A 25,606-nucleotide genomic window follows, 5' to 3' on the forward strand; every position below is an offset into this window, starting at 1 on the left:
TAATGGATTCACTCCATTTTCTGTCTCAGCTACACATATTCATGTTGGCCAGTATTTGTGACTCCTTATAATCTCCCGCCTGAATTGTGTATGACGAGTCAGTATATATTTCTAACTTGCACTATTCCAGGTCCTCGCAATCCAAAAGTTTTGATTGATATATATCTGAAGCCATTAATTTATGAGTTGAACTTATTGTGGCATGAAGGTGTGGAAGCATATGATGTATCAATGAAACAAAACTTTAGATTGCGTGCTACTTTGATGTGGACTATAAATGAATTTCCTGCTTATAGAATGATGTCTGGGTGGTCGACAGCGGACAAGTTAGCTTTCCCTTGTTGTATGGAAGACATAAAAGCATTCACTTTGAAACATGGGGGTAAAAACTCATGGTTTGACTGTCCCCGTCTATTCTTGCCAATGCAACATGAGTTTAGGAGAAATACTAGTCATTTTATGAAAAATAAGACTGATTTTGAGGAGCCACCACCAATTTTGTCACAAGAAGAAATTTAGGTTAGAGTGAGGAATCTGCCTAAGGTAACAGAGTTTCCAACATCCAGGATACCCGATTATGGTGTTACACATAACTGGACTAAATGAAGCATATTTTGGGAGTTAGATTACTTAAAGGATAATCTCCTGCCTCATAATCTGAATCCCATGCATATTGAGAAAAACTTCTTTGACAACTTGTTTAATACCGTGATGGATGTAAGTAAAAAAAACAAAAGATAACTTGAAGGTCAGGATGGACTTGAAGGAGTATTGTCGGTGAGTGAATTGTACCTGACATACTCAAACAATAAGATTCAGAATCCCAAGGCCATTTACACATTCACTTTAGAGGATAGAAGAGTGATTTGTGATTGGGTTAACAATTTGAGAATGCCGGATGGATATGCATCAAATTTTTCTAGGTATGTTTACATGAAAGAAGGAAAGTTGACCTCTATAAAGATCCATGACTGTCATATTTTCATGGAGTCATTGATGTCTATTGCATTTTGTGCATTGCCCGATAGAATCTGGAAACCCATAACAGAGATAAGCTTATTTTTCAAGGATTTATGTTCTAACACATTAAGGGAGGAGAAACTATCTTTGATGGATTTAAATATTCGCTTAACCTTAAACAAGTTGGCAAAAAATTTTCCTCTTGGTTTTTTTTATGTTATGGAGTATCTTCCAATTCACCTTGTGTGAGAGGCATGACTTGGAGGGCCTGTTTAGTGTAGATGTATGTATCTCTTTGAGAGGTATTGACTTTTAACATTTACCTTTATGTGTTTTAATTTAACATTATTTCATCTAAAAGATCATACTATGCAGGACTATTGGCAAATGTAAGCGGACCATAAAAAACAGATCCCGAATTTAATAATACAACACATGTATTATTAAATTTTCCCGAGGTCCTGCCTTTTTATAAGTGAGGATATTTATATTAAGGATAATCATTCAAGGTCTATCTAAGCTTTAACTAATGTAAGTCATAACTTTGTCGGACAACTACTTTGTGGCTTTACATGGGGATTTTGTTGTTTATCCTTTGTTTTTAGTGTGGTTTAGAGAATATGTAAGTGCAACTTAAATATTTAACACGATTTACACTTTTGTTCAATCTTATGTTTATTTAAATTCTAACTTTTTTTTGAACTTTTTATAGGTTCATAATCCACTTAATTATGATCCTACTGGCTAATTTTTACATGATATAGCTTGGGGACCTGATGCTAAATTCAGAAAGTTTTCTAAGTACTCTGTCAATGGGTACAGATTTCATACAGAAGAGTTCTCTAAGGGCTAGAAAACTAACAATAGTGGGGTTTGGGTGAAAGGTGATGGCGGTGTTGATTATTATGGTGTGCTTCACGAGATTTTAGAAATCGATTATCATGTTGGTTGGACAAAGAAAAAATTGGTTCTCTTTCGGTGTAAGTGGTATGATCCTACGCCTAGGTTAGGTACAAAGGTGCGCCCTCAGTACAAAATAGTTGAAATTAAGCATACAAGGTAGTATGGCCTCTATGATCCATTTGTCGTTGCACAAAATGTGAAACAAATGTATTACGCTCCTTATCCTTTATGTAAGAATAAATCTGCATGGCGGATAGTTATAAAAACAAAGCCTGTGGGTAGAGTTGAAGTAGAGGATGCATTGGATATAGCATATCAGAATGACATTTCAAGTGTTGAAGAAAGGGTGGATGATGAATTAGCAGGTGAGTTGCAGCATAACGAAGGCCTATATAAAGAATTTAATCCTTCTGAATTTGGATTGAATGTTCATGATTATAGAGAAGGAACATCTGGGGCAAATGACGAGGAAGATCCAATTGATGAAAATGAAATAAGCGAGGAAGAGTTACTTGATAAAAATGAAATAAGTGATGAGGAAGAATCAATGAATGAATATGAAACAAGCGATGAGGAAGAATCAATGAATGAATATGAAACAAGCAACGAGGAATGAGTTGTTATTAATAGTAGAAATGTGTTGTAACAAGGTCTTGAATTGTATTTTAGCGGCTGCTTTTTGCTATTTTTCTTGACAATATAGTGTCTTTTCTTTGTTAACATTTGTAGTGCCAGTAAGAACATTTCTGGTTGTTTGATTAAATAGCAGTGGTAAAACTACTGGTACTATGCATGATTTGCTTGTCTTGTTACTTTTTCTTAAATCCTACTTCTTTAGTTCCTCTACATAAAGCAAGTTATTTATTTGTGAAGTCTTCGTATAGTCCAAAATTTATCCGATGGCTAAGTCTTTCCTACTTATGATTTCTTGAGTGTTGTCTTCCGTTTCATTCAATCTTAGCTTGTTATATGGTTTCTGCAATGGTAGTTTCCAGTTAAACCAGGATCATTTAAATGGTGTTAACCTTGGATTCAAATATCGAATACTATAATTATAAGAGCTGATTTATTCTTGCTATTTGAGTAAGGTTACATTAGTAGTATCCGGAACTTTTGTCTATGTATTCTGTAAGAGGTTGTTTAGTTGCTAGATGAGATACACCGGAATATTTTATGGAATTAATTATTTTTTAAATTCACCTTAACTGCTTTAGTTAGTGGAGTGGTAACAAATTGAGATGTTTGAGGTATACAGAGTAGTTTAGACAAATACTCTTATGATTAAGGTTTGTATATGTATTTCTTAACGTGTATGCAAACACAAAAAATCAATGGCATAACACAGACTAACTTCATTTGGTGGTTCTTTTTTTTCCAGGTGGTTAATATTTAGGCAGCATATCATAGACTAACTCCATTTGGTGGTTCTATTTTTTCAGGTGATTAATAAAGAAAATAAATGGCATCAAAAGGTCATGGTAATGGATGGCGTAAGAAAGGTAAGAAAGGACCTGATAATCTTCCCGCAGGTCAATATACAACACCACCATCACCACCACCTGTTACCACAACTCTTCAAGCAGCTACTATAAATATTCTTCCTCCTCTAAGGGCAACTATTTCACTACCAAATGCATTTTTCATGCCCCCACCGCCCCACCAGTTCCTGCCCTCTTTTCTCCATAATAGTCTGCATAGTAGCTCTTCATTTGTAACTTCAACATCATCCACACCTAGCCTTTCTGGATTGATAATTGAAGGTCCTAGCACATCAACATCGCCATCAATTAATAGTACTACAGTGTCTAATGCTACAGCAGTTGCTTCCCAGATTCTAAAATTTAAAGAGGTAGTAGAATATGACGGCAATGGGAGGCTAATTAACGCCCCTGATGGTAATGGGTTAGTAAACCTTATGTTTTTTCATAATTTTTAAAATTTTTGAAAGCTAAGATAATTTAATATAATTTTATTGCAGGTTCATTCCCGCATATAGGGGCGGACATATGATTATAGAAGTAATTAAACCATTTCATACAGAGTCGTAGGGTAGTTAGAATGAGATTCGATTCGACGTCAGGATTCTTATGTGGAAAAAGTTTATGGTATAGTCAAAATCAAAGAATTTACCATTTCAGTATGCTATCATTAATGAATTTACCTTTGTATCCGTCAACTCTTTTCATGACTTTATATTAAAGTATTTTGCAAACAAAGTGTGTATGGAATTCTTTTCATGAAAATGAAATACAACGCATTTTCAAGTTGAAAGCAGCTCTATGGATCAAAGAACACTTGTATGAGGCCCGGAGGAATATGGAAAAACCTGGTTGGCTGAATGTTGATGTGTGGGTCCAGTTCTTAGAAAAATGGGATATTCCTGAATATAGGGAAAGGAGGGAATGGGCAAAGGCAAATAGAGTGTCTTAAATGAGTGGCTCATTGCACACTGGAGGTTCGATGAGTTTTGCTACCCACCGATGAAGACTGGGAATATCATCTTAAATTTTTGATTTGTTCAATTTAGTTCAATGTTCTAAACTGTGACATAGTGAAGTCGTGTGGGGCTCTTTCGATTCACTATTATTGTTATCTTCTTATTGTTGTTCATCTTGAAGTCTAGTGAAGCCGTGTATGGCCTATTTCGATTCACTAGCATTGTTGCTACTTATTTCTTTTGTTGAAGTCTAGTAAAACCATGTGTGGCCTATTTTGATTCACTAGCATTTTTGTTGCTTGTTTCTTTTGTTGAAGTCTAGTGAAGCCGTGTGTGGCCTATTTCGATTCACTAGCATTGTTGTTGACATCTTGAAGTATAATCCTCTTCTCAAGTTTCGAAATATTGATCATTTCAATATTCTGCATCTGCATATTTCCTTCAGTCCAGTTGATCTGCATATTTGTAGTTACCTTATGTGCGTCCACTGAATCATTACTAATCTGCAAACTCATTTTAGCAGTATCAGTACCTGAAAATTCTGCAAATCTACCATCTCTCCTAGTTGCTTTTGGACTCTCACTTGCAAGGTCTAAACTATCAGGCAAATTGAGTTTACAAACACCTTTGTCATTGTTGTCCTCGCTCTTTAGTTGCACCATTTGTCGAACTACATATGAGTCATCTCCATCTAATTCTTCTAATTTTACATTTGAAGTCTTAAGTGTTTCTTTAAGTAGTTTAGATTCCATTAAGGCCTCCCTCTCTGTGGGAGTTCGAGCTCCATCATTCAAAGCTGAAGAAGATTGGTTGTGAGTGCTAGGTAGGAGTTCTTGATTATCCGGTACAGTAATTCCTTCTTTTAGGAGCCTCCTCCGACGTAAAAATTCTGAAATCATTAAATAGTCATCTTCATCATCAAATGGCAATTCTACAACTTTCGTTTCATAAACCCGAATATAATTGTCATTTGTTCTGACCTCATCAATTTTCAGTGCAAATTCACAACACACTGAGGCATTTATTTTTTTCTTCTGTCCCCATAGCAATCTTGGTATCCTTCCATGGGTTTTAGACCGCTGTCCCTTGGTTACACGCTTAACTGCATCCTCTGGTGTACTATTATTGCTCTTCCACTATTCAGGGTATTGTTTGCTAACATCCGACTCGAACGGCCTAGAAGGTATATAGATGTTGACATCTTTAATTGGTCTATCATAGTTTCTCCAAGCATGATTCACGCAACCAGGCACATCTTGATCGAGTCCAAATTTCATTGATACTCTGCGGGTTGTACAGTTCTTCACAATCCATCCCAACTAGTTCAGAAGCTTGAACAAGTCGAGCAAATATTAAGATTTCTCTTCCCATATTTGGTCCAACCACCACATATTCCTTCCTTTCCTTGTATAATTTGTTGATGCCCCAATTCTTCATAGTATCAATAGCATAAGGACGCCACAGAAACATTTTGTTGCAGAATCAATTTCACTCCTCGAATCTACATGTACTAGTTTTTTCACCTTATGCCATCTAGCCACTCTTGGCTCTCCCCAGTAAATTACACTAGGCTACAAACTGGGAAATCTCTCACAGTATCAATAGAATAAGGGCTCATTTGTTATGCTATTAGCCTTATAGAGTTCTAGCAGTTCCAGGTTGGGACAAGAAACCTCCAAATGTAGCATTTTATATTGGGGATGAAATTTCAGTAGTGCTTCAAGTACAAAATAGAATATGAACCATATCTCATCTTACATCTTGGCAACAACAGGTGAAAATCTAATTACTTAAACAAATGCCCCAGCTTCAAGTGACAAGCATAAACAACTATCTGAAGATTACTATTATTATTCGCTGGTTAAAACGGGAAAAAGTGAAGTAGACCAGTGGTGTATTAATGAATGAAACAAATATATAGTTAAACCACAGCACAAGATAAACCTTAGAATTGAACATCGTATCAACTACTTTCAGCTCATCATCATTGTTCACACTTTCGAGACTTGATCTGCTGACAGTTCCATGTTGGATAAATGCCTTCATTTTAGGGCATACACGAATATCCACTTCTTTAAGAAATGGAAATTCAAGAGCTTGCTTAGTTAGAATGAAATGCCCTAGCTTAGGCTTAGGCTTAGGCTCATGTCTGAACAAAATAAAAAGGAGCGCGAAGGATAAGTTTCGACTCATCCTCTATACATCTAGAATTACTACTATGTTCAGTGTGCTTAGCTGAAGGTACAATCAATTGGTTAAGCAAGTTCAAATCTCTATAAATACTAGCAAGAACAGTAGGGGAAAGTGTCATTGAGTTTCAGTGAAGCCACTGCTTGTTTTAACATGAAACTGTTTGTGCTATTTTGTCCAAACTCCATATTGTGGAACAACATGAATAAGAGAAGAAGAGACAATTAAGTACAACAAACGCATGATTCTGCTAATAATTATGACAAATAAAAACTTATATAGTACCAAGCTATATTTCAACTCTCCTAAACTACTACTTCTATTGGATTTGTATTAGTCTTAAGATATTTTGGTCTATGCTGCTCGGACTTGTCTTCATACTTGCATTATCTCTTTTTCTTAAATTTTGCAGGAATATGAAAATGGGGGAAAAGATCCCCCTTTTCTTGATGTCTACGAAGAGACACAGAGGAAGAAAAATAAGGCCAGTACAAGAGGAGATTGGGTCAAAATGCGTGCTAAGAATGCATATATAAGATAATAACTTTTACATACATTGTTTTATTACTCAACTTTGTTTGTTTACATACTGACAAATAATTTTTCTTTCAGGAAGAATTTCAAAAAAGCATAGTAGAGTGGTGTCAAACTCAACCTACTTCAGAGGATGGTACCATGGTCCAACCATCACCTGCAGAGATGAATAATATGTGGACAGCTGTGGTAGGTGGTCCAAAGAAAGGTAGAACCTACGGGACAGGGGCTCTCCAATCCTCGAGTAGTCCTTCGTTGTTTCCCAGTTCCTCTTTTACTTTGCAAATTGTGGAAGAAATGGAAGCGATGAAAAAGCAAATTATGAAATTGATGCAGAAATGTGAAGCTAACGATGCTAAGTTTGCTAAATTTGAGGATTTGGTTAAGAAGCACATGCCGCAAGTATTTCATGATGCGAAAGATAGTGGATCTGATAATAATTAGATTGTAGTTATTGTTCTTATTTTTTGTTGTGACATTTAGATGTTTAAAATATTTGATTTGATATTTGTTTTGAATGTTTTAAAGTGGTTGTATTTATAAATTTTTGTCCTGTTTGATCCTGTTGTTTATAATTTGAGAGCAGTGTAAGCTAATGCAATATAATAATTATTAAATAATTATTTATTAAATAATAGTAATTTTTAAATAATAATTATTAAATAATTATTTATTAATTTTTCGACTACAGTAGTCGAAAAAATATAATTATTAAATAATTATTTATTAATTTTTCGACTACAGTAGTCGGAATAATTATAATTATTTATTAAATTTCTGACTATAGTAGTCAGAATAATTATAATTATTAAATAATTATTTATTAAATTTTCGACTAGAGTAGACGGAATATTTATAATTATTATATAAATATTTATTAAATATCCGACTATGTTTTCGATTAAAGTAGTCCAAAATTTCCGACTACAGTAGTCTGAAATATTTTTCCGACAAGCTATATTTCGACTACCATGAAACAGTCGAAACTACCTAATTTTTCTATCACATTCTGACTACATTAGCCCTCGAAAAAATGATATTCGAACTTTTTTATACATAAAATATTAATTATAATCTACTTTTTAAATACTTTTTCAACTAATTTTAATGATTTTCAATAATGTGAAGTAGATGTAGATATATATTTAGATTTGAACCTCTAAGTTGTAATATTTGTTCATTAATTGTTAATTAAATGATCCAAAACCCAATATAAACTTAAAACTTAAACTTTTCACTCTTTATCTCACTTTTTAGTTTCAAGAGAGTTTTTCGCTCCTATTTTTTCATAATTATGATTTTTCATTTCGATCACAATATAATTGTAAAAACTAAATATTATAAAGAAAAAACCGAAAAAAAATCGAAAAAATTAAAACCTAAATAGAAAAAACCAATTTTATTCACACACCCAAATAAGACAGCTAGAGATACCCAACTGCAAATTTTCAAGGTACAAATTTTCAAGAGCATAAGATTCCCCGAACAAGTGAGTACTACAGTTAACTACAATAATTTGCACTCTACACTGATACTCAAGCTCAGCTCTCACGCTGCATAGTAGTCAGAGCTAAGATCAACTTTACAATTCTCACACCAACAAAGGAAAATTTAATATCTGCAAAATATCATAATCTAGGTACTCCACCTAGCAACCAGATAATATAGTGGTGTTAATTACAATTTAGCGCCACTGTTAATGCTAACCTCCACGGCGGCTAAGTACTAGCAACCATGCCTAAGAGATGGTCAGTCATCATCATCGTCATCAGCATCTAGAAAGCTAAAATTCATTCGTCCATTGAGCTTAATGAGCAATGTTCCTCTATTCTCCTCAGTGCATTCAATACGTTCTTTCCTCAAAAGTTCAACTACCTGCAAATAGCAAGATGTACTTTTATAGTAACGGTACCATGATAAGCATGCAAAGGACAGATTTTCACATTTCCAGTTTTTTATACGAATATTTAAGAGAACTATTCTATCACGAGTTTGAATGTTCAACGAATCTAGCAGTGAAAAGTCTAAAAGAGGAGTAGGTGAGACTAGTGTTCTGTACCGAGTTTTTCAGCTTAGACTTCCCAACGCCATGCACCCCACATCCAGTGATAACCCTGAACAACCTAACAGCTGAGTACAATAAATGTAAAAACATATTATGAATCTCCGATACACGCTTCACGCTGGCACACAATCTCATGGACTCAACCCATTAACTCAAGATGCTTACATCGCACAAATGCTCCGAACAGAAGGTGCAGTTTCAAAAGCCTCATTGCTGGTTTGACATGTTGCCCATGCAAGTCGATAGTTATAATGTTTTCTATGTTCTTGTTTCTGCAACAGAACGTCAGTTTAACAGGGGCGTCTAATAGAACAACGAGATGATATTAGAAAAATAAAATAGATGTTGATCTGTCATCCACCTTGCTGCAAATATATCCTGGCTAGCCTTCTCATCAGCCTCTTGAGCCTTTCTGTTGTGTAGCCAACCCTGAAACAGTGTCCACATGAGAAAGAGAGAAATGTATAGGGGTAGTTTGGTAAATTGCATAAGAATAATGCTGAATAAGGTGTATTAATAATGCTTGCATTACTAACACAAGTATTAGTAATGCTGGTATTAGTATGCAGACATTATTTCTTATACTGTGTTTGGTTTGATGTACTAAAAATAATATATATATATATAATTTTTATAAAAATATGTTTATTTATCAAAATGCCTTTTTTATACACTTATCTTTTCAAGCTTAGAGGAAAGCAGCATCAACACATTTGTAGATTTCAATTCTACATTAAACAGACAATTTTCTAACATAAAATTCAAAAAAGGAAAAAATGAGATCTGGTTGTTTGGCATTCAAATCAAGAGGAATGAGCATCCATGTCCCAAAAATGAGAGAGAACCAGCAGCGGTAATACAAAGTCAAAAACAAAAAAATGGAAGCAACCACCACTGTTGTACCCAAATAACCAATTTCTATTTGCTCATTTTCATTGCTAAAAGAATTTGAGGAAGGTATGCAATCGTGAAAATCCAATTTTACTTCTTCTATAAACCCACTTTTCTTTGAAAACTCAATTTTCACGTATTCTCCATATCCAAGAAGTCTAAGAATGAAATCGACGGAATTTGACCGGAATAAAGAGAAAGAAATCAAAAAACAAGAAGATGATTGATTAAGAAGGAAGAAGAACAACAACATACCCAATATATTCCCACAAAGTGGGGTCTGGGGAGGGTAAGTGTGCGCAGTCCATACCACTACCTCAAATGTGAGATAGAGAGGTTGTTTCCGATAGATCCCCGGCTCAAAATAAAGCAATCTAAGATACGATAAGGAATAGTAATAGAACAAGATACAATTGAAATTAACATATTCAATAGTACCAAAAGCAAGATACACCATATATACACCAAAACATACAGCATCCTAACTCAAACTAACTTTGTATCCTAATTCGCCTCCTCCACAACTTCCTATCCAGGGTCATGTCCTCGGTAAGCTGAAGTTGCTCCATGCCATGTCTAATCCCCTCCCTCTAATATTTCTTTGATCTACCTCTACCTCGCTTGAAACCATCCCTAGCCAACCTCTCACACCTCCGCACTAGGGCATCTGTGCTCCTCCGCATCACATGACCGAACCATCTCAACCTCGCTTCCCTCATCTTGACTTCTGCCGAAGCCACTCCCACCTTATCTCGAATAACCTCATTTCTAATCCTATCTTTTCCCATACACCCACACATCCACCGAAGCATTCTCATCTCCGCCACCTTCATCTTTTGGATGTGGGTCTTCTTGACAGGTCAACACTCTACCTCATACTACAAAGCCGGACTAACCACCACTCTGTAGAACTTGCCTTTAAGAAGTGTATAACTAATGCAAGGCATTATTTGTAATTTAATAATGGTGAGAAAAGAAGTTGATTATTTTGAGGGGTAAATTTGTAATTTAATAATTTAATGCATATATTGAAATGTGTTGTATTACAAATACATAGAAAAGATGGGGTATTAGTAATACATAGTCAATACCTAATTTAGTGTATAACTAATGCAAAGCATTAGTTATACATACACAAAAAAATGTACCAAATAATGCATTAATAATACACAAAAATAATGTATGCATTATTTTTGTTAACACACTCTGCCAAACAACCCCATACTGAAAATAATATAAATAAAAGATTCAATAGGTACTGTTACAGATGTTTTGAAACACACCGTATAAAACACTTGAGCTTATTTGCGCAAAATGGATCTATGAGATGAATAGAGAAATTTATGAATTTCGTCAGCTCTCTTTACTTTTATAAAAGGAAAGCTGGTGGCTAATGTTGAAAATAGAGCATCTACTCGATGCCAAATGAATAGAAGTTTTACTTGTCAAAAAAGGAGAAAGAAGCCATATAATTAACTGTAATCCTTATTCACAAGCCAAGTTGAGTGGCAATTTCAGATTCACCATCAGAGGGCTTCCTCATTCCTTCTCAAGCAACCACAGTAGGTTGAAACCCATGAGCTAACAGATCCCATTATCTCCTTAAAGTTGATAGTTCAGATGAAGATACTTTGACAAACACTCAGCCTTAGCTACCTATATATACATTCTTCCCTAATAACTAGAAAAATCCTCATAATTCACTAATCAGTTATCAGACTAGATAATTTATTTGAGAGAGAATCAGAAGAGAAAAGGATGAGGTTGAGGATTTGCTGGCAAGTTTTATGGCAACCCCAAAATAAAGGAGACAAGGAGAAACGAAAAGGAAGAAAGAAAAAGAAAAAGAAAAGGAAAAAAATGGAAAATAAGGATAAAATAATTAGTTTTATGAAATGTACATGTAGAATAGCAGCACGTGCACAATACACCGTGACAAACATCTGGTTGTCTCGTTTCTGGTTGGTAACTGTTGGAATATGAGTAGAAATAGGAATAGTATATGAAAATCCTACTTGAAAAAGGATTGTACTATATTGTCTGTAAATGGTCTTGATGTAATTATATAAACACACAATTCAATAATATTTCTCTTATATTTCTCACATGGTATCAGAGCGTTGGTGAGAAACTTCAAAAAAAAAAAAAAAACTCAGTCGCCGTACATCAATTTCCGGTGACTGATTTGTGTCGTTATCTATTTTGTGGGTTGTGTACAAAATACAACACCACCAAGAGGGTCGGAAAGCTCAGGCGACGAAAACCCGATCCAAACCACCGAAAAATCACCATCCACGCTCCCACGCGCCTGCCGGAAATTCGGCGATATCTATCACGTGCCGGCACGTGAGATCTTCTCCGATAAAATTTTTGAGTGGTTCCTTGGTTTTAGGGTCGCCGATCTATTCCGAATCCGACCAGTTACCTTTTATCAGAATCCGACAATTATTTACAGATTTCGACCGCCAAAACCCTAAGTTCGGCGACTTCATTTTTTTTCCTGAAAGCATTTTTTTTCCTGAAAGTTTTCAGATCCAGATTCTATTTCTAGGTGTTTTCAAGTTAAAATTTCCAAGATGTCTTTTGGGTATGATGTTTTTGGCCCCAAAACTACTGCAATCGGAAGTTCAAGTCCTATGATCACTTCCGAACCATTAATGAGAAGTTCAAATTATTTAGTCTGGGCTTCCTCGATCAAGTTGTGGTGCAAAGGTCAAGGTGTCCAAAATCTCTTAAAGATTAAGGCTAGTGTGGTAGATAAAAAGGCAAAATCTAGCGCGGAAGATGCGAAAGACAAAGAACAATGGGAGAAAGTTGATGCTCAATTATGTAGTCTCTTATGGCGATCTATTGACTCCAAGTTGATGCCCTTGCTTCGCTCATTCCAGACATGTTATCTAGTTTGGGAAAAGGCTCGTGTTTTATACACTAATGACATATCTCGTTTTTATGATGTGATATCTCGAATGACCAACTTGAAGAAACAGGAATCCGATGTCTACTTACTTGGGACAAGTACAAGCAGTCATGGAAGAATTTAATACATTGATGCTCATCGTTGCGGATGTGGAGAAACAACATGAGCACAGACAGATGTTTTTAGTTCTTACACTTGCCAGACTTTCTACTGACCATGATTCAGTACGTGATCAGATTTTAGCTAGTCCTATGATTCCTACAATTGATGAGTTATTCTCTCGTCTGCTTCGTCTTGTTGCGCCTCTCAATCACAAAGTAATTTCATCACCCATCGTTGACTCCTCTATTCTTGCATCTCAAACCATAGAAAAGCGAACATATTAGCCTATGGAGAATCGGCGAGGAGGAGGTCGTTCTGAAAAATCTCAAAGTGTAGTTATTGTCATAAAGTTGGACACAATCGGGATATATGTCATATTTTGCATAGTCCACCACCCAGTTATGATCCTATTGCCGTAAAGAAATACAATGAGTTCCTTCGGAATCGAGAAAGCAGGCATCTCCACAGCCTAATCGACCATCCAATAATGCTCATATTGCCCAAACAGAATATGATGAGTTCCTTCAGTATCGAGCGTAAGCAGACATCTCCACAAGTAGCCTCAGTTGCCCAGCTTGATACTTCTGTTGCTGGTAATCCTTTTGCTTGTGTTTCACAGTCTAGTACTCTTGGATCATAGGTCGTGGACTCAGGTGCTTCTGATCATATTTTTGATAACAAATCACTTTTGTCTGATATTGTTTATTCACAATCTCTTCCTGTTGTTACTTTAGCCAATGGGATTCGAACAAAACCAAAAAGAGTTGGACAAGCCAAACCCCTATCTTCTGTCACTCTACTCTGTTCTTTATGTCCCTGGTTGTCCTTTTAATCTTGCATCTGTTAGTCGTTTGACACGTGCCCTTAATTGTAGTATAACTTTTTTTATGATTATTTTTCAATGCAGGACCGCAGCACGGGACAGACGATTGGCACGAGACATGAATCACAAGGCCTTTACCATCTGACCTCTTCAAATTCCTTCGCAGCATGCTCCGTTACAGACGCTCCAGACCTAATTCACAAACTTTGGGACATCCGAGTCTATCCAAGCTACAAAAGATTGTGCCTAGTTAGTCTAGTTTATCCACATTAGATTGCGAGTCATGTCAACTTAGGAATGTCAACTTAGGAAATACACCCGTGCTACTTTTTCACGTAGTATTGAGAGTCGTTCAAAGTCTATTTTCTCATTAGTTCATTCTAATGTTTGGGTCCTAGTAAAGTCAGTTCACCCTTAGGTTTTCGTTATTTTGTTAGTTTCATTAATGATTTTTCAAGATGTACTTGGGTTTTCTTAATGAAAGATCGTTCTAAGATATTTTCTATATTCAAAAGTTTTTGTGCTGAAATACAAACTCAATTTAGTGTTTCTATTCGTACTTTTCGTAGTGATAATGCCTTAGAATACTTATCCTCTCAGCTTCAGGAGTTTGTGACTCATCAAGGAATTATTCACCAGACATCTTGTTCGTACACCCCTCAGCAGAACGATATAGCAGAAAGGAAAAATAGGCATCTTCTTAAGACTGCTCGCATTCTTCTCATTAAATCCCATGTTCCGTTGCATTTTTGGGGCGACACAATCCTGGCAACTTGTTATCTAATTCATAGAATGTCATCATCTTCCATTCAGAATCAGATTCCCCATTCTATATTGTTTCCACAATTATATCTCTACTCTATCCCTCCTCGTGATTTTGGGAGCACATGTTTCCTTCATAACTTAGCCCCTGGAAAAGATAAATTAGCCCCTCGTGCTCTCAAGTGTGTCTTTCTTGGTTACTCTCGAGTTCAAAAAGGGTATCGTTGTTATTCACCGGATCTTCGTTGCTACTTTATGTTCGCCGATGTCACCTTTTTTGAATCTCGACCTTACTATACATCTTCTGATCATCCTGATATCTCTGAGGTTTTACCCATATCTCCAATCTTACCCGCACCATCCTTGGTCTTACCCGTATCTCCAGACTTACCCGAACCATCCTTTGAGGAATCAACGATTACTTCTACATCTCCAGCTGCAGTGCCACCACTTCTGACTTATCATCGTCGTCCGCGTCCATCATTAGTCCCAGATGATTCATGTCATGCGTCGGACGTTGCTCCTACTGCAGACTTGCCTACTCCTAGCCAATCAGTTGAACTTCAAAAAGGTATGCGTTCCACTCGTAATGCTAATCCACATTACATTTTCTTGAGTTATCATAGTTTATCATCACCCCATTATGATTTTGTATCATCATTCTCCTCTATTTCCATCCCTAAGACTATAGGTGAAGCACTTTCTCATTCAGGATGGAAGCATGGAAGCAGGCTATGCTAGATGAGATGTCTGCTTTACATGCGAGTGATACTTGGGAGCTTGTTTCCATTCCTGCAGGTAAATCTATTGTTGGTTGCCGTTGAATTTATGCAATCAAAGTTGATCCAGACGGTCAGATTGATCGGCTTAAGGCTCGCCTTGTTGTTAAAGGCTACACACAAATATTTGGGCTTGATTATAGTGACATTTTCTCTCCAGTGGCTAAAATAGCATATGTCCGTCTTTTCCTATCCATGGTTGTCGTTCGTCATTGGCCTCTTCTTTATCAGTTGGATATTAAGAATGCTTTTCTGCATGGTGATCTTGAGGAAAAAGTCTATATGGAGCAACTACCTGGTCTTGTTGCTCAGGGGGAGTTTAGTAGCCTTGTATGTCGATTGCGCAGGTCACTCTATGGTCTGAAAAAATCCCCTCGAGCTTGGTTTGGAAAGTTTAGCACAGTAATTCAGCAGTTTCGCATGCTTCGTAGTGAAGCTGATCACTCAATGTTTTATCGACATTCTCAACCAAATCTATGTATTTATTTGGTGGTTTATGTTGATGATATCATTATCACCGGCAATGATAAAGATGGTATCACTAAATTGAAGCAACATCTCTTTCAGCATTTTCAGACTAAAGACCTCGACAAATTGAAATATTTTCTAGGTATTGAGGTTGTCTCAGTCCATCAGGTATTGTTATTTCTCAACGCAAGTATGCCTTAGACATTCTTGAGGAGACAGGAATGATGGGATGTAGACCCATTGACACTCGTATAGATCCAAATGCTAAACTTCTTCCAGGACAGGGGGAGCCACTCAGTGATCCTGAAAGGTATAGGCGATTGGTTGAAAAGTTAAATTATCTCACTGTGACTAGACCTGACATATCCTTTCCCATGAGTGTTGTAAGTCAGTTTATAACTTCCCTGTGATAGTCATTGGGATGCAGTTGTTCGGATTTTATAATATATAAAGTCAGCTCCAAGCGAAGGACTACTCTTTGAGGATCGAGGTCACAAGCATATCATTGGATACACAGATGTTGATTGGCCAGGATCACCCTCTGATAGACGTTCTATCTCCGAATATTGTGTTTTAGTAGGCGGTAATTTGGTGTCTTGGAAGAATAAGAAACAAAGTATGGTTGCTCGATCAGTGTTTTGGATGACGAAAGGCGACAAGAGGCGACAAGGCTCCGCCGCGCCGCGCGGCGAGGCGATAGCCTTTTGAATGAACGGCGACAATTAATATGAAAAATTAAAATAATATATAAATGATCAAAATTTCAATAACACTAATATATTAGAAAATATTTCAAGTCAAGAATTAAAAATAGATAGTAGACAAATACTAAAAGTCTAGAACTTAAATGACTCAACAATTCAATTAGTATATTACTATCATACTGTGTTAATTTTATATAAGTTATTAAAAAAAATTACATAATAAGACTACAACTTACTGGTTACTGTTACAGTAACAATGTAAGGTTGTAACACTGTTACAGAATACAGTATTACAGTGGAAGCCGGAAGGAAAATAGAAGAGAATAAGAGGAAGAACAAAAAACACAACCAAAATACAAGTATTGGACACTGGATTAAGAAGAATAAGAAAGAACAAAAAAAAAATAGAAACGGGTAGTTCACTGCTTACCGGAGTAGCGGAAGTCGTCAGAATACGTTGCCGGTCGCCGGAATCAAAATTGTGAGATAAATGGTAGCAGCCGCAGTCACCAATTAGTAAGTTGGTAGAGCCAAAATGGGTAAATAAGTCCTAAAATTAGCTTATATACCTAAAACCCTAATTTAAAAAAAAAATTAAAAGGCAACGCCTTTGTCGCCATGTCGCCTTTCTCGCAAAGGCGACGCCTTTTGAATGTCGCAGCGCCACGCCGTGAAGAGGCAACCAGGCCTCGCCTCGCCATTCGCCATTGGCAACGAGGCGCTCGCCTTTTACAACACTGTGCTCGATCTAGTGCAGAAGCAGAATATCGAGCAATGGATGTAGCAACTTATGAGCTAGTTTGGATCAACAGTTGCTGGGAGAACTAAAATTTTGGAGAAACCGGTAAGATGGAACTTGCGTGTGATAATCAAGCAGCCCTTCATATCGCATCAAATCCAATGTTTTAAACACATAGAGATTGATTGTCACTTTGTCCGAGAAAAGATACTCTCAGGAGATATTGTTACAAAATTTGTAAAGTCAAGTGATCAACTTGCAGATATCTTCACCAACTCCCTCGCCAGTCCTCGTATTAAATACATTTGTAACAAGCTAGGTACATATGATTTGTATGCACCAGCTTGAGGGAGAGTAGAATATGAGTAGAAATAGGAATAGTATATAAAAATCCTACTTGGAAAAGGATTGTACTATAGTGTCTATAAATAGGGTCTTATGTAATTATGTAAACACAATTCAATAGTATTTCTCTTATATTTCTCACAGTAACAAATTCACTTCCAAAAGTCCAAGGGGGTTAATAGGACCACCTCAAAATATAGGGGTGTAACCTGACATTTTGGACAAGTTCAGCAGGGTACTTGTGTCTTTTCCAATTTATATACAACTTGCAAAACTTTCAAAAGCTTTTCAATCAGCACAAGCATCAACATTATGACAGTGCATGTTGGATACAGGACGCATTAAATATGTGGTATTTAATATACCAGAGTCAGTTACTTCTTCTTTTTTTCAATAAAGATGCCTCAAATTCGCTGAAACTACAAGAAGCAATAGTAAACATCGGAAATGGAGAAAAGGAGTCATAATCACTTTATGAGGCATACTGCACGCAAGACTCCTGCATTGTCATTACCTGATCCGCAAGATAAGCAGCATTTTCCTTTTGGCCATTTGAAAACGCTGTTGCAGCCTGCGGCACAATGCAACTTTTCAAGCTCTTAATTTGAAAACTTAAAACATATCAAAAGATGTAACCCAAACATATCAGATGTATCCAGAGCAAGAACATAGCACGATGAACGAACAAAATATGCATACCTGCTGATAATGGGTTCTCATTGACTCCCAGTGTTGCTTTGCAGCTTCCCTGAACAGGTGATACTCAGCTCCCTCAGCTGCAGTAAAGAGATATTCAAAGTAGTAAGAGGGGGGGCACAATTTCTGCAAACATCTAAATCTTACAATATGCCCCACCTTGGAGAATAGAAAAAGGACAAAATTAGTCAAGGAAGCCACAGTTATCAAAAAAATAAAACAAATAAACAAATAAAAGATGCCAGGGAAGATTCTGTCTTTTGGTGGCAACAGGGGAACTGTGCCACCTCTTGGTGGGTATTCAACAATTTCATTGACTCAAAATCTATTCTATCAATAAATTGACTTAAATAAACAATAATTAAAAAAACCTATTTTGCAAAGAAAAATAACCGGTTAATACATAAAGAGAGACACTCTCTAATAGTCAATCAGATCTTAAATGATAAAGGTAATAAGGAGAAAGGTTTATATCTGAATGAAAAGGCTTATATCTGGAGAACCATACATAAAGAGAGACACTCTCTAATAGTCAATCAGATCTTACATGATAAAGGTAAGAAGGAGAAAGGTTTATATCTGAATGAAAAGGCTTATATCTGGAGAACCATGATGCTGATAGATCTGAAATCTCTTGGAAGTTTTAAAAAATGCAAATCCATTTAAAAAATACAAATAGATAGAAATTGTCACAGTACCATGAGTATGCTGTGATGCTGGAATGTCATTAGGACTTGATCCAAACCTTTGTCCCAAAGAGGTCATCTTCTTCACAACATTCTTCCAGTTCATAGTAGTTGGTTCTTGTTCAGCGCTCTTAGGGGTTGGCATATTAAACAAAGATGCCAAGATTTCTTGAGGAAGTTGTCGCCCAGAATTTCCTGCTGTAGATGATGAAGAATGTTCTGAATCTCCAGCAGGAACTTTTAACTGATTCCTGAAACAAAGCAAATTATAATTTGATCCAGCAACAAGGCTTCAAGAATTCACTTCCGAGTGAAGGTGTTAGAAGTCCACATTGGTTGCGGGATGGATAATTAGTCTCCTTAAATGGTCTTGGACAATCTTCACCTCATGAGCTGCTTTTGGTACTGAGTCACAGCCTAGGTCCATTTTATATTGTCCTAACTCCCGATATCCAGCTCTCGGCATAAAAGGGTGGTAACTGGTAAGTGCCACACATTGGTGAAGGAAATGGGTTGTGGTCTCCTTATATAGTCTTGGTCCTCTTGGACAATGCTCCTCCATGAACTAACTTTTGGGTCTGAGTTTGAGCCCAAAATCCATTTCTTCACATAGTACCAAAACCAGACACATCCCAGCTCTTGGTTACCTGCTGTTGGATCTCCATGTTATATTATCCATGTTCCTGGTGTCAGACTGCAGGTAGTGTCCAAAGTTCTATATCAAGATTGAACCTGTCGGCTGGGCCGGAATAGGGCCAATAAAAACCTAAACCAAATAGCCAGCAGGATGGGTTGGGGCTTCAGGGTACTGGCCCTGCAGACCACATTGTATCAATGCGGGCTCGGCGCCAAAAGTAAAGTGTCAAAGCAACATAGGTGAAGTCACATGATTAAGTAGTAAGTGAGTGTATGAAAGCCATTGGTCTTTCATTCATTGATTTCATGTAAACATCAAGTGCAATAAGCTTTTATCATTTCATATTGTCTTGCATAACAGCTTTATCAAGCTGAGATAAAACTTTACTATAGCAAGACAGGTGTGACTTTCATATATTTAGGGGTCGTCGTTTGGTTGGTGGGATGGAATAGACAAGTTGGGATATCCCATGAGATTCCCTATCCCACTTTCTATATGGGCTAGCGCTAATCCCATCATTTTAGTACAACTAGCCGGACAAAATAATCTTGGGACTAATTAATACCCATAACCAAATGCAATAAAATAATTCCACATTTCATTCGGGGATTATTACCCTTATCCTACCAACCAAACGACCCCTTAAAGATTGTTATTTTCCCTAATGATTTATAGGAAGCAGCTGATGCACTAACCTACATTAGCCATTGAAGTTGGAGAATTATGCATTCTACAAACTTGACTCTTCACTCCTGTATTTACTATTTAGCAGTAAGCATTTAGCTTTTAGTTTTTTTTTTTTTAAAATACTAAGATGGATGTCCATACCATGCACAGGCAATATAGGAGTATGGTGTGGCCCCCCATCCATCACTGCAAGTTTTCTTACATATCGATAAATCAACCCACCTAGAGATCCAAGGTTGGAACTAGGTTGTTTGAAAAAAAAGATGCCCTTAACCTGCACCCTGCTTCAGGATTCCTACTCAACACTGCAAACAATCTTATATCTAAAATCAAGGATTCTAATAACGCCGGAAAATTGAAAGTAATTGAAAAGGCACATGCCCAACAAAAAAGGTGTAAAGGTGAATTTTCTTGGAACATGAATACATGACGAGATATCTGCATAATTACCTGCCAGGAGGCCCCCAAAACCACACATTATCTTGAACTTCACCTTCAGATGAATGAGAAGTAGAATCAGACGTCCTATCAGTAAGCTGCAGGAGAATAGTCACTAAGCATCAGGTCATCCCTGTGCCGACCTCTGAAAACCAGACAGTTATATTTTCTGAACTTAGTAAAAGACCCTTGTAGTCCGTCCGTTCCTTGGAACCAGTGCAGAGCAGGAATTTAGTACACCAAGCTGCCTTTTTTTAATTAATAATTTAGTAAACAATTTCTACAGACTAACAAATTTATAGCAGTTGAATGAGAAATTAAACTACAGGGAGGTATGCATATTTGAAATTGAAACTGAAAAAGAATTCAACTAAGTCCCCAAATAGTTATAAAACCACACTTTAAGACTGAACCAACACCTATTACAGACATCTAAAATGCAATTGCAAGATTTCTATTAGTTTGACACCATTTTTTCTTAACAAACATAATGATATTCTGCATAGACCACCTCCTCTCGTTCTTCTCGTTCTACCGAATGTTTGCCAAAACATTTTGGCAACAGAACACAACCAAATCCCAACTACCAACACATTTAGGCTGAAAGTTAGCATTTTCCAATTGGCAGTATACTCTCCAAACACTAAAGAGATGTCTTGAGCTTAATCAGATGAGGGAAAATGGGGGCAGTCAATTACTAACTAATCATCTGACAGCATACTTTTCTTTTTCTTTTTTTTCAGTTGATAAGCATTTGCAATTGTACTTCTTTTGCTCATCCAAAATCAAATGAATGGTAAAACCTTCATTTCTTGGGAGCAATTTGATAATGTCAGTTGTACAACATCAAAAAGGATCAGAACTAAAGATTAGGTGATTCGGATTAGCAGCTTAGTATGTCCACAGCTGGATCAGAGTCCTTTTAATCCCCATGAAAAGACATTAATTTTATATAATGAATAATTGGCTTTCTTAGTTTTCCAACAATGTCTATTTCATGAGAAACAAGTGCCAGCTTTTCCACCACAGGTATTTTCAGCACCTCATTGACGTAGCCTCCTCACTTTTCTGCCTGCAATCTGCAGACCTTTATTTGCCCATTATACTTTTTGATAAGGAGGTAGTTGCCCATTTAGAGTATACCACTTTTTGATGAAGCATTTAGACTATACCACTTGCAAACTACAATATCAGAACCAAGAGAGAGAAAAAAAGGCCATTTTGAAGGATAAAGAGAATAACCTAACTAGTAAAGCAGCTATAGGATGAACTTTTGGTTGGTGTATATGAGAATCAATCAGGAATGCAGACAAAAAAAAAAAATGTTTTGCAAGGCTAAATCACATATAAATGGACTGTATAAGATAAGAAAATTAACCTACACCATCACTTGAATGAAGAAACACTGCCTCTTCTTTCCAGCTTGCACCACAGTCGCTAAGCTTAGGTCGCTCATTAGAGGAAGCTGATAATTCAAGCAACACACTCAGAGCCTGGAAGAGAAGCACAAGCACAATAAAAGGAGAATCGTTTCAAAAGAAAAGTGAAAGTAGCAAACCTAGTACTGCAATAAGACACCAAGGGCCAAATTATACTATAAAAAGGAATCAGCACAGTAGTTTAAACAAATCGTAGTCAATTTGTCCGATATATTCCTCCAAAGTTGAAAAGACAGATGTCAAAGCATCAAGTTAAGATCACAGAACTATAATGATGAACTTGATATGATGACACAAGAAATGAAAACAATCCCAAGAGAGTCACATAAGCATAGTAAAGACTCAAAACCTAAAATAACACCATACTGTATAAAAGAAATACAGAAAGAGTGGTGTATCAAGAAAGCCAATGTGCAATGATATTGGAAGCAGATAAGTGTTGGACAATAACAGTTTCAAAGGATTGTACAATGCAATCATACACTATACGATCCAATTATAAACAGAATGTCATAACAAGAGTGATTATCAGATCTTCTCTAGAAACTATAACAATGTAGGAAGATGATATCCGAGTTATGGTACACGATATATTTATGAGGAGAAAACCAAAATGCATTCAAGCTTCCATAAAGCAAACAAATTTGATTTAAAACAAAAGGATAATCAAACAATATTTACCTTCTCAACTTCGTATCCGCATTGACCTGCATTAAATAGAAGTTCTAGTTATAAGGCCATTGACCAAGCGAAGAGCATCTCTATCTATTTCTCGTTTCATTTCAATATAGTTTTAAGCATGACCACACAAAAGTACACTTTATTTAAGCTTGAAGTAACACCCGATGCCGCAGAATTTTTTTCAAATTTGTGTGGTAGACATTGAGGTTGAGCGTTCACACAACAACAGAGTTACCCTTTTTAGTGACCTAAAGTGACCTGTAGGAGACATGTTTGGGGTTTAGCAATTGCCTCTTTGCAGAAATGCAAGGGGAAGGCTACATACAGTGTACACCTATTCACTCGCTATGGCCTGGGAACACTTCATGCACAGGGTACACGGAAGTCTGATGCACATTGATTTGCTTCAACATGCTTTTTTTTTCTTCAGGTTAAATATAAGGAAAAAATTATGCTACACAAATGCCTTTGTATCAATTGTTTATACCAGCACACAACAAAATCGGCAAGATACTAAATTTAGGTAAAATACAACCATGACAATAACAAATGATTTAGCACATATACATGGGCGGAGCCACCTTAAACGAAGGGTGGTCAGATGAACACCCTTGGTCGAGTAATTATGTGGTCTACAAAGGTTAAATGTTAGCTATTATGAGTAAATATTTAATTTTGCACACCCTTAACATAACTGGGAAGAAAATTTGCACACCCTTTGCTAAATTCTTGGCTCCGCCACTGCACATATAATCTTCCCTGATCAACACCACACCTAGAAACGCATTGCAACTTCCACTAATATAACTTCTGTCATTCTCTTTGTTCTTTTCCGTTTTACTTCATTTACGAATTCTAATATTCAAACTGAAAAAGTATCACTCACATAAAACATCTCTGACGACAGCTAAGCTCAAATCAGAATCCTCCCCAAGCATGGAACACAAAAACTGCTCAACATCATCGTTACCCAATGTTTCATCATTTAAACCCTTGAACTTCAAACAATTCTTCTTTGTAGTTGTCCTCACATAATCCTTCCCTAGCATCGTCGCGACTGTTCCAGTAGCAGCTACGAATTTCTTTGTTTTGGCCTTTCGCTGAACTGCATTCTGCCAGGAATCCAAACTTGACCCAACACCAACAAACATATCCGAGTTACTTGAATCCAAACTTGACCCAACATTTCCACTTGAGCTAGAACAACTAGTAATCTTATCCTCTTCTTTACTCTCTTTACTCTCCACTATATCAGCCAAAATCCCCATTGCTTTATTCAAATCCCCATTTGCCTCTTTATAAGCATATTTTGCTTCCTCCACACATACAGAGCTAAACACATCCGTTAATGCCTTCACGGCACTCTCATACTCCGATGGAACCGAACCATTAACAGCCCCAACTTGTTTACTAGCTTTCGATCTCTTCTTCCTCTGTGTCATATTTCTAACTTTAGCTACTACTATTCATATACAACAATTCCTATAAGATCAACTACAAAACACACAATCACCCTTTTTTTGATAATCGTGTCCAAGCCAGCTTCCGCACACCTCACAAGATCCACAATTTTTTTTTGAAAACCTTATTGTCTGGGCCCGCTTCCGCAGACCTCAAAAGACAAAATTCCTTTTTTTTTAATAATTGTGTATCCAGGTCAGCTTCCTCACACCTCACAAAACACACAAATTTTGCTACTAGATTATAAAACTACCTACATACAACAATATCATCATAACTACTACATAAGGATGAACCTAAAAATCCTTCATTTTACTAGATTTCGAGCTTCGGGGTATGTATTTTCTGAGCCAAAAAACAACACCTGAAACTGAAAATCTTCATTGGAAAGGGGAAAAAATCCAAACTTAGATCCTGGTTCTAGAAGCTTCTAAGAAACTGAAATTTTCATTGAAACCCTAATTACATAAAGAAAAGTTGAACCAAAACGGGGAAAATGGTGCAAAACGGGAAGAACACAAAGGGAAATTGGATTAAAAATGATTAAAAATTGGCGGTTTGTAAATTTCACCAAACAGAGAAGAGAATCTGATGAAAAGCGAAAAAATCGGAGATTGGGAAAAAGAGAATCTAAGTAGCGGTTTCGGCAAGGAAAAGTAAAATTTTTCGGAGTTAGAGTTAAGTTAAGAGTTAAATTGAAGGTAGAGTTGTGTTTGGTATATTTTTTTTTGAAAAAAAAATTGTTTTTTTAAAATATGATTTTATGTCCTAACTTTTACAAACTATCAAAATTATTTAACTTAAATTTACCTACTAATGAAAAAATATAATTAGTTACTATTATAAAAATAATTACATATATATGATCATATTTAATGAATTTCAATTATGATATATATAATATTTATATTAATAGTTGTTTTCTCATATTTAAAAATTTTAAATATGAATTTTATATTAACAGATCACTGCTTACTATTTTTTAGATAATAAATATTATCTTTCAAACAAATTTATTTTTTTTAAAATTTATTTAATTTATTTCCTTCATTTTTCATTCCTAAAAAATAGGAAATAATGAGTTGTTATTAAATTTAAAGGTACCACTAATTTATTTCTTTAATTTTCTTATACATGAAAGATTTTACTTTGTGTGAATAAATTATTTCCATATAAAACATGCTTTGCATATTTATGGTATATTATATCATATACCATAAATATATAAATATGTTTAGTATGTTTCTTTATACTTTGTATTT

At 36.1% G+C, this 25,606-nt stretch overlaps 2 protein-coding genes across 3 annotated transcripts; one reads left to right on the forward strand and one right to left on the reverse strand.

The window, feature by feature from the left end:
* Positions 1-3,172: 3,172 nt before the first annotated feature.
* Positions 3,173-3,926, forward strand: LOC124899685 (mucin-2-like). The gene is made up of 2 exons (XM_047414727.1): positions 3,173-3,758; positions 3,842-3,926. The coding sequence occupies exons 1-2, from the start codon at positions 3,323-3,325 to the stop codon at positions 3,871-3,873; spliced, it is 468 nt and encodes a 155-aa protein (XP_047270683.1). The 5' UTR covers positions 3,173-3,322; the 3' UTR covers positions 3,874-3,926.
* A 4,482-nt stretch (positions 3,927-8,408) lies between these two features.
* Positions 8,409-25,064, reverse strand: LOC107873454 (SMR domain-containing protein At5g58720). Of its 2 annotated transcripts, XM_016720315.2 has the most exons (12): positions 23,770-25,027; positions 23,599-23,658; positions 22,884-22,909; positions 22,146-22,256; positions 20,776-20,861; positions 19,014-19,252; positions 18,319-18,395; positions 18,134-18,190; positions 9,451-9,518; positions 9,255-9,361; positions 9,084-9,154; positions 8,409-8,899 (listed from the first exon to the last, which is right to left on the reverse strand). In XM_016720315.2, exons 1-12 carry the CDS (start codon positions 24,323-24,325, stop codon positions 8,774-8,776), a joined length of 1,584 nt encoding a protein of 527 aa, XP_016575801.2. In that variant the 5' UTR covers positions 24,326-25,027; the 3' UTR covers positions 8,409-8,773. The 2 variants fall into 2 exon arrangements, with proteins under 2 accessions (XP_016575801.2, XP_016575802.2); XM_016720316.2 differs by lacking the exon at positions 23,599-23,658 and having other exon boundaries at positions 23,770-25,064.
* Positions 25,065-25,606: the final 542 nt, after the last annotated feature.

Source organism: Capsicum annuum, chromosome 6, assembly GCF_002878395.1.
Source record: "Capsicum annuum cultivar UCD-10X-F1 chromosome 6, UCD10Xv1.1, whole genome shotgun sequence".
NCBI classification, from domain to species: domain Eukaryota; kingdom Viridiplantae; phylum Streptophyta; class Magnoliopsida; order Solanales; family Solanaceae; genus Capsicum; species Capsicum annuum.

Bases quoted from the DNA above. Each gene is read 5' to 3' on its own strand.
- LOC124899685 (XM_047414727.1), top strand. From the start codon at position 3,323: ATGGCATCAAAAGGTCATGGTAATGGATGGCGTAAGAAAGGTAAGAAA. The intron at 3,759-3,841 runs GTAATGGGTTAG...ATTTTATTGCAG, and splicing joins GCTAATTAACGCCCCTGATG to GTTCATTCCCGCATATAGGG.
- LOC107873454 (XM_016720315.2), bottom strand. From the start codon at position 24,325: ATGACACAGAGGAAGAAGAGATCGAAAGCTAGTAAACAAGTTGGGGCT. The intron at 22,257-22,883 runs GTAAATATTGTT...CTTCTCTTCCAG, and splicing joins GCGGATACGAAGTTGAGAAG to GCTCTGAGTGTGTTGCTTGA. The intron at 9,519-18,133 runs GTAATGACAATG...ACACTGTTTCAG, and splicing joins CTGCTTATCTTGCGGATCAG to GGTTGGCTACACAACAGAAA.